Raw genomic sequence first — 10,144 nt, forward strand, 5'->3', positions numbered from 1 at the left:
GAGGGGGTGTGCCAACTATGGGAAGTGGGAAGCTGATCGTTGAGGGCAAGAATCATTGCAGTCCAACAAAGCGAGAGTACGTTTCGAGACTCACTTGGATACGTCTAGACGGTCTTTGGAGGAAATCTACAAGTACAAACTTGCATTGAAATGGGGCCGGGGGTGGGTGGGGGTGGGGGGCAGGACGGTGATAGATATACTAGAGCGCATGGGGGGTGGGGGGCTCAGATTGTTCAAGTAGATGGGGGGCACTCCGGCAATCCCGTTGAGGGCAAGGAGACTCCCCCATGTCTGACACGCGTGACGTCACTGCCACAAGCTCTAGTACTCTATACTATATAACCTCTGTCAGTAGCAGTAAAGACCTGAACAAAGTCTTTGGTGGGTGTGCTTCCCTTGACAGTCGTTCGATGCGAAGAGCGTCAAGAGCACAATGCCATAATAATAGGTCATCGTGGCGTTGAGAGACAAGGAATTGTGTAGCAAAAACGTCGAGGGCGGCAGTCCCGTGGTGATTTCTGCATGAACGAACGCAGAGTTGGTGTGGAATGCAGTTTTATGATCACATCACAAGGAAACGACATGCAAAGGAGCGAGCGAGTGAGTGAGTAAGTGAGTGAGTGAGTGAGTGAGTGAGTGAGCGGGAAGAGAAAGAAGCCATCAGCAAACAACGACAATTCCTCCAATCATTTATAGAATTCACTGAAGGCTTCTATAGGACAAGTAAAACAATCGTTTCCGGCACATATGAAGCTCATGTCACTCCAACAACACGTTTTCAACACAGTTTCTCCTAGTAAAGACAGCTTTGAGGGAAGTTCAGCGACGTGTCCGTGCCACGTAGGCACTGAGTTCTTTCAACGGTGTAAACATCCTCAAGCCAGAAGACTTGTTCTTGAAGTAAAGACGTTACAAAAACACCGAAGCGTCTCTTACTGGAATTTCACAATCAACCTCTGACCAGTAACAATTTATATCATAGAGGCATCACCCATCCGTGTCTAAGTGATTTTAAGCCACCTACTTCTCAGATTATTATCAATGTCTTTAGAAGAATTTGGGGCACACTATTTCTCAGACAGATCAGCGTGCTGGGAACAGACGCTCATGTACACTGACACCAGCTCACAGAATTCCTTTTTATTTGCCTTCACACGAAAAAACCCTCAACAAAACAATACACTTGGACATACATGTAGATTTTAAATAACGTGAAGGCTAACCATTTCGCCCAGTGCCAGAATACCATGGGTCTAAAAGAATAAACTAAAACATCCCTTCGACCACCATGATAATCGCATATAGTTTTACTCATTTTTTTTTTTTACATTCGGTACACGATATAGTTGGACACACACACCAACACGTTTTTTTCCGGGGGTGAAATTTACTCCATCTAACTGGCTCGAATTCTTTCCTGATATCACAAAGCGGGAAAAGCCTGTGTGAGCCTCGTCAAACTCCAGTGACGTCACAGCTCGTCCTGAAAGAGCCCGTCTGTAATTCAGCATCGCACGTCAGATCCATCCTCGAAGACCTTGAGAAATGATGTCTCCAGGAAGGCCACACACACGCAACACAGGGAGCGCGTGAGCTCCCCGCGCCTCCATTTCTCTCCCCCTGGTATCCTTCCAAGACCGTTGCTCCTGATGAGCCGGCCGGGTGACCCCGACCAGGAACACACCCATCACCAATATATCTACACGCACTTCACAGGACACATACGTGCGCCACACTTTGTAAGAATACTCTAAAAAAAATACTATTTATCAATCTGTCATGACCCTCTTCCGGCTTTGTTCTTCCTATCCTGCTTCCTGCGCCTCCTCCTCCGTCTCCTCTTCTTCGTCTTACCTCGGTATGATGTCCGATTGTGCAAGTTACTGATTTTCTTGCATTTACAGCTTTTCACCACTTTGATCCTGTACACTCGAATGTCGCCGTTCAGACACAGAAGCTTCACGCGTTTTTTCTTCACTACATCTTCCACGCACTGCCAGTCTCGCAGTTTGGTCCTCGCTAACGTCTTCACAAACTCGGCGTACCTGTGGTGGGATGAGAAAAGGGTCCATACGTCAGTTCAAGCAAATACTATCTTCGTTTACTCCAAAAAAGAAAACAAAAAAGACAACAACAAAAAAACAAACCCAACCCTCAAGCCAAAAAAACAACAAACACAAACCCCAAACAAAAATGAAACAAAACAATTATTTTAAATTGCAGAGAAATTGAATCCTAGTTAATAAATATTGTCAGGCGCCTGTAGTGTAGCGATCAGGCGCTTAGTCGTTGCACGCAGAAGACTTGCGTTTGATTCCCGTGCGGGGGAGAATTCTTATCCAGTACGATCTCAAGTCTTTTGCTGAGACGTTGTATCCGTCAAGGCCCTGGTTGGCTTGACAAGCAGTGTCGAAGCCGCCTCCTAAATGATCTAAACTGTGCCGTAAGCTACACTAGAGGAGCCCACACACCTTTGCTCAGATCATCTCAGAACCAAACGCCACAAACAATGCCAAAACTTAAAGTAAAATAAAACAAACATTTTAAAGAGTTTAAACCAACTGTTGAACCAAGCAGAATCTGCCCAGATAGGGTATTGCAAACATAATATACAACAAATGTGAGGCAGCGTGGTGGAATCAGGCTCTCGTCAATTTTTGGGCATGTAGAGTTATTGGTATCATCTTATAGCTTGCTCACGTGTCGTTATTTGGATGAAAAAAGTATCCATTTATCTTGAATACAAGTCGAGATATTTGCGAAAGAAGGAGGTGGGGGTCACTTGTTTTCAGAGGTAAAATTAATTAGCAAATGGCCGTCATAGATTAGTTATTTCTTTAGCTTAAGAGTCCTTGGTAACTGAAAATTTACATTTTTTGTGTGCCTTTAATCAACGTTTTTAAGAAAAACCAACACAGAAATGAGTTCTTTAATGTGCATGAACGGTGTTGAGCCAAAAAAACAAAAATTTGATAAAAATTCACAAACCTGCAGAAAAATGCAAGTTTCTTCATTTCGATTATTTTGACGAGAGCCTGAGTCCAGCACGCTGCCTCACAAATGATCAGAGAACAGTAAAAGGGTGAGGAGGGAAAGGTACGGCACGCATTTGACTATTATATCGCGAGGGTGGTGTTTTGCTCTCCATTAAAGATCACACCAGAGAAGCGAAGGTTTTAGAAAGATGAATAAGTGGCGGGCACGACTGTGCTTGGAAAAGGGAATATTATCATAATTCAAATCTATGGGTCTTACAAATCATATGCCATCATTTGGACAGGACTGGGAAAGCGATTTGTTTGGTTTTTTGTTGTTGTTTTGTTGTTGTTTTTTCTTTACAAGCAAAACAACAAACTGTGTCTGTTGGACATTGTCAACATGGCTCAGCGGTCACACAAGTCGTGTCCAAAAAGTCACGAATCAAAACAAGCAGGAAGGGGCGTGGGAGGAACTCAAGCTGTCTGCAAAATAGTTCATTCTCAGCTGACGCCCCATGAATGAAACCAAACAGAAAGTTCTTTCTTCCCTACATGTTCCTTTGTCCGCCTATCGTGTCATGCCCCCGGCATCAAATGACTGGCATCGTGTCGAATCGAAAAGAGAATCCACTTCAGAAACAAGCCAATAAGAACTGTAGAAATTGAGCACATTTCGTTCTGGGCCATTAAGGCTGAAACAGGGCTTGTCTGCCTCCGTAAATAATGGGACTATTGTGCTGCACAAAACAAGGCCGGGAACGAACAAAAGAGGGGTGGGATGCGGGGGGATGGCAGGTTCTAAAAAAAGACACCGTGGCATTTCATTTAGATCAGCAGTATGATTTTTTCGCAAAATGTTGTTTGTTTTTTTAAGTGGATTTGGTTTAAAACAGCAAACAACTGCTGTCCCATGATCCAATGCGATCTAGATAAACAAACAAGCCAGTGGGTGGGGAAGAAAATGTTGGCAGTTTCAGGCGACCGGGTCACTGAATTCATACAATACAGGAATGTGCAAAGTTACCGTTGCGTTGTCCAGAAAGAACTCCCTGCCAACTATGACAGTAATCAGATTAGCCACATACTTGTGGCTTGGAAACTTTGGGGCTTAATACCAAAAGAAAAACAATACAAAGGAGAGAGCCAGAATAGCAAATATTAAGAGATTAGTGAGCTGCTACTTATGTCCAGCAGCTTGTTTAAGGAAAGAGAGGCACACGACACAACAGCGGTCACTTGGTGCAGGGAGAACGTAAGCCTCGCAGACAGAAACAGCCCGGACAAACAAAAGACGTAAGTTCTACCACAGGGCCCCCTTCCTCCTGCCACTGGCACAACTGATGTCAATTTTGACCAGAATCTCGAAGCTCGTTGACGAACGTTCACCTAATGAGGAATATGCCAACTCTTAGCTCCTCACAATCTGAAGTTATGGCGAAGCATGTCATTCAAATTTGCTAAACCCAACATTTTTATCCCTTTTCTTGCAGTTTCTTCATCGGTGGTATCCGTTGCATTTTCTCAAGAAGTACGTTATCAAAATATAAATTCTAAATATTCAAAAAGGCAAAAAGCAAACAAACAAACAAATGAGAAAACGTAAACTTAGGATCGATAGGACAACAAATTGTAATTGTTTTTTCTCTCTCCTCAAAAACTGTTGCTTTCTGGGCTTAGAACGTTTGACCAGCTTGTCCACGATACAGTGATCCTACTTCTGAAAGACTTACAATTATGTTTACATAGATTTTACCTTTCAACAGATGAGATAGAAAGAATCAGAGGCAATAAGTCCCCACGATGCCACACACATTTTATATCGCCACCCTTGAGTTACACAGTTTTATCTGCAGAGTACCTTGTTTTGAGAAATTTGATGAAAAAAGATTGAGTTTCGCTACATGGCAAGCTTTTTCGAATGCAATTCTTTGAATATCTCGATAACGACTTCGAATAATCTTTCGATTTTGATAGAGCAGATAGAAGATTTGGTTTCTGAGCTCAATCATCAATGTCTGAGTCACTCAAAACAGCCAAAAATGTCAGATAGAACTTTGTAATTCTGAAGTAGCGATTCGTCTCTGTTTTGAAACACATGAAGTATAGTGTGTTTTGTACGCACCTTTGTTTTCAGAGCACGAGATATCCCCCCCCCCCCTTACTCTTTCCATTTGTGAGCTGTGCTGACAAAATGAGATACTTCTCGCGATCCAAGAATGGAGACATCGGCCTTAAATTAACACTGGGGTAAGATTTATAGATTTTCAGTTGATGCCATTTTGGTCAAGTCTACCGAGTCTTTTATCATTCCATACTTACAAATTGTATAAACACCACCTATAAAGTTGATGTATCAATTTCCATACTGCTAAAATCCGAAAGAAGCAACTCGCTTTGTCAGCACAACTCACATTTGTCTCAGTTTTATACAACATGGACACACTGTGTTTTATTCGCTTTTTAGTAATTGTGGGGTAGTAATATAATTATCTGTATTAGCACCCCCAGCCCCGGACAAAACGACAAGCTGACTGACCACGGCATGTCCATGATGGGCAGACAGTTGCCGGCACACACCACTTCCTTGACGGGTTTCTCCGACGTGCAGAACCCGTCTGTTATGTAGCGCCGGGCCCGGAGCTCACGGCAGCCCACCTGGATATCCTCTGAGGACATAGGAAAACACAAGACATTATTCATCATATTTTGTTTTATAGCAGAGGGTTTTACGGCGCTCGCAACTGCATAAGGTCATATGAGCACCAAGGGGTGGGTGTCAACAGAGAAGTCTTTACAGGGAATCAGACTTATTCTGCTCACCTCTCTAGCTTCAACAGCACAAGGTCTGCTTCGACTATCAAGGCACCCCGGAAATAGCAAGTCACAAGAGAGTGACAAACATACAAAATAAGTAGAGGAAAATGACAATAGTAAGGATTAAGAAAGAAAAAGCAGCAGTTCCCTGTTGTAGATCAGGCACAGTTATGAACATGAAATGAATCAGCCTATTTACAGTTCTACTGTGCTTAAACGAGAAATGTCCCTCCTTTGGGAATGGCCTAAAGACACTGCAGTCCATGGCACTGTCCCGGGGGTATTTATTACTCATCAGTCTATCGATTTGTTGAGTGTGTTTTGAAAAAAAGAGTCGTAGTCATTCATAGATGCAGTGGAAGCAAGTTTCTCTTTGTGACAAAAAGGTGTGTTTGTTTGCTAGAGTAAAGAGAAGCCCACCAACACACTAATGGTTATTTAGTGTTGTGAAAAAAATAAGACAGACAGACAGATAGACAGACAGACAGACGGACAGAAAGACAGACAGATAGACAGAAACAACAAAGTTAAAGTAAAAATAGGACCTACCTGTAGCACCCTCCAACTACCCGCCAAAAAAGCGGAGCAAGACGAAGAGCATTAAGACCACAGACGTGAAGTAATAAGAGAGTAATAGCATAAGGGAGTGAGTTTGAGTTGTGAAGGCTTTGACAACGCCACGGGTCGTAAGGATGTCTTGGTTTGTGATAGAGACAGACCGGTGATCGAGATAAGGGGAAATAACTCGTGACAGGAAGACAGAGGACGAGCCAGCGTCATCAAAGACCCCGCTCCGGGAGACAGCAATGTGGACAAGACATTAAGATGGCCGGAAATCTTTCTGCATGCTAGATGCCATGTTTTTTTTCGTTGTTATTTTTTCGAGGGGGGGGGGGGGGGGGCAAGATTATTGCAGGCTGTATGGAATTGACATGACAACACATTCAAGTTTACATAATATGCACTGACAGAATGATACAAGGAAACACACACACACACACACACACACACACACACCACACACACACACACACAAACACATATTCACACACATACATTTACACATGTCAGAATATGTTACAGAAAAAACGTTGATCAAAGGCATACAAATGAAAACTGTCGGTTTCCAAGGACGGTCATCGTATTGAAGTCACCAAACTTTGGTGGTCATAATTTTCTCGCAAATTTTGCTTCTGATACACACCGCCATCAACCACAAAATTCCCATCTCCATCAATAACAAACTTAGCTGGACTTCTATTCAAGATGTTCGGGTATTGTTTTATTTTAAAAGAAAGACAGATAAACTAGCTTTAAGACTCTACCAACAACTCCACACGCCTAGAAAGTGTCGAGCGCCTGACTCCGCCCTGTCGAGACAGATTTTAGCCCGCCTGCCGGAGCTGAGGTCAGAAGTTTTTGTCTGTCGTCAGAAACCGCCTGGCAGTCTACTTCGGTCTACAACTGCATCCGGTGTGCTCTACAACCGCCACAACGGGTAGTGCTGGTGAAAGGGTAGGGTAGGGGAGCGGGGGGAGGGGCGGCCGAGGCTCTCAAGTCAAACTGTGCCCGAGCATAAAACGGAATAATAAAGAATAAAAAGAAGGAGCCTCGACTAACCGCAAAAATGCGGGAGGGAGTGGCGACGGCGCGCCAAGAAAAGGACGCGTACTCCAAAGGCCTACAACTGTGTTGTGTGCGTAAGATACCGTAATCCTCAATACCTAGTGCACACTCTCAATCCAGTTGATTTGAATGAAGTCGGGGCCAGCGAGATTTTCCTCCACGAAGTGGGTAAAACTTACCATTTTTGTCCCAATGCGACCGACTCGTGTTGCGACATTGAATAAGAGACGCGTTTGGTTTTGAAGGTTACAATCGAGTCAAATTGTACCAAAACGGTAACTGTCACCTCACCACCGTGGAAAAAGAATCTGAACGTCCCCGATTCAGTCACACTATGAGCTCGCTTTACTGTGTGCACTGGGTATAACTGGAAAGTGGAAAGTGGAAAGGTTTGGGTTTTTAGTTTCCTTCCCCGGCCCCCGATAGGTTAGGCACACCCAGGTGGGAGCTAGTGAGACAACGGTGGCCGGGCCGTGAATGCTGATGCAAGACCTCTGACATGTGACGGTGTCAAGTCAAGTACCATACACGTAGCTGTTTCCATTTTGTGTTACAATTTTCCCGTCTCTTTGTATCTCCCCCCCCCCTCTCTCTCTCTCTCCTCTTTTTCTGATTCTACTCCTCCCCCCCTCTTTCTATCTCAATCTTTCTCCCCCTTCTCTCTCTTTCTCTCTCTCCTCCTCCTCCTCTTCTCCCTCCCCCACAGCTCTCTCTCTCTCTCTCTCTCTGTCTCCCCCTCTCTGTGTATCTTCCTCTATCTCTATCCCCCCTACTCCCTTCTTGCCCCTTACACTCGGCACAACTTCGACTTATCAAGAAGGCCGGCTGCTGCTTCCACTCTGCCCGCCCGTAAAGACCAAAGCCACACAGCAACACAACAAAATATATTCCTCCTATGGGAATCGAACTCTTACAGTACAGTGAAAGATAACACATCCATCATCAACATCGAGCACACACCCACATAATAAAAATAATAATACATCTTCTTTAAAAAGTGGTGACACAACATCAAACTTTTTGCCTTTCCGTATCCCTCACAGCCAGCTTCCTAAATGTCTCAAATACCTTTGAAGGGTTCCTCAAACACTCACAACAAATCACTTCAAGCAAAACTGACGTCTGCATGTCGTGTTGCCAAACACTGCAAGCCTGTCCCGGGCACAGCTAAACCGATTAACTTTTTCACACACCAGCGGGCAGTTTCATTTATTTGCTTAATTAACTGACTGGCAGAGACTCTCAGCGAGTGGACAAGTTCCAAAACCACAGGGAGTCAAAAGGTGCAGAAAAACTAACATTATGCTGTGTGGTCAGAAACGGAGCCTAGGAGAAAATATGTTTTGCATTATCCACTGGTCATTGTGTTGGTCAATGTACTGATCGCTGCCAAACGTGTGACAAAGCAGTCCCAAGGAAAAGACGTTTGTTGTTGGTTTTTGGGGTTTTTTTTTTAATTATTATTTTTAGTAGAGGGTTTTACGGCGCTCGCAACTGCATAAGGTCATATGAGCGCCAAGGGGTGGGTGTCGACAGAGACGTCCTTACAGGGAATCAGACTTACTCTGCTCACCTGTCTAGCTTCAACAGCACAAGGTCTGCTTCGACTATCAAAGCACCCCGGAAATAGCGGTTCACAAGAGTGTGACAAAAAAACAAAAGAAGTAGAGGAAAAAATGACTATAGTAAGGATTAGGAAAGAAAAAGCAGCAGTTCCCTGTTGTAGATCAGGCACAGTTATGAGCGTGACATAATGAATCAGCCCATTTGCAATTCTACTGCGCTTGAACGAGAAATGTCCCCCCTTTGGGAATGGCCTAAAGACACTACAGTCAGTGGCACTGCTCCGGGGGGTTCACTTGCTAAGTATAGATTAAACTCAAAATACTGAGACCAGAAAACAAGGCTTTCTTCTTCTTCACCATCCATTCACCAACTGTCTCCATGCATGCTGACTCTCACAACTCGACCATTCTATACACAAACCAGCCAAGCACTACGAAAAAAATCGAAGTCCTTAAATTGTCATTCCATTTATTGATTATCTATCTGTGTCGGTCTATTTACGTATTATGCATTTACGTATTTAAATATCATGTATTTATGTGTGTATTTATGTATATATTTTGCATTTACGTATTCATTTAAGTATTTATTTATATATGTATTCATTTATTTATTTATTTATGTTTTGCTAGTCGAAGGACCCTGATCGGAACCGCATAAAATTCTGTTTCGCTTATTGAATTGTTTCGATTACTCCTATGCAGTTTAATCTTAAATGACGTGAAAATACACCAGTTTATTTGCAATATTTACACGATTTATCATATATGGCATGCACTTATAACAGTTTTATTCGGGTTTATTTGTGTATAATTTCGATACACACATCTATCTGCCACGGTTTAATAAGCACCCACTGGAATAACTCAACACATTTTGCTACACATCATTTTTCTCCACAACTTACTGCCTATAAAAAGAACTCGCGCACGTAGATTTCTTTCTCGTTGATTCTCTTTCAGTCTTCAAGCCCAGAGAGCCCAGAGAGGTCCTACTAAGGAAGTAGTTATATCATCTTAAGAAAAAAAGAGAGGTGGTTTAAAGCTTCCATCGACACAAGGTAGATCATTTAGGAGGCGGGCTTCCACCAGTCCCGTCAGGACAAACCCGGGCGGGGGAAGACACAACATCCAAACAAAAAGACAGATACATCCGATAAA

General features: G+C 43.4%; 1 protein-coding gene across 1 annotated transcript in view; it reads right to left on the bottom strand.

Moving 5' to 3' along the window:
• Positions 1–1,314: 1,314 nt before the first annotated feature.
• LOC101849282 overlaps positions 1,315–10,144 on the bottom strand; it is a gene marked incomplete at its 5' end in the record, with an annotated part of 84,070 nt that continues 75,240 nt past the window's right edge. Inside the window, 2 exon segments of the mRNA XM_013080818.2 lie at positions 1,315–2,045; positions 5,515–5,644. Coding sequence (XP_012936272.1) covers positions 1,778–2,045; positions 5,515–5,644 — 398 coding nt within the window.

This window comes from Aplysia californica, unplaced genomic scaffold (genome assembly GCF_000002075.1).
Source record: "Aplysia californica isolate F4 #8 unplaced genomic scaffold, AplCal3.0 scaffold00101, whole genome shotgun sequence".
NCBI lineage: Eukaryota > Metazoa > Mollusca > Gastropoda > Aplysiida > Aplysiidae > Aplysia > Aplysia californica.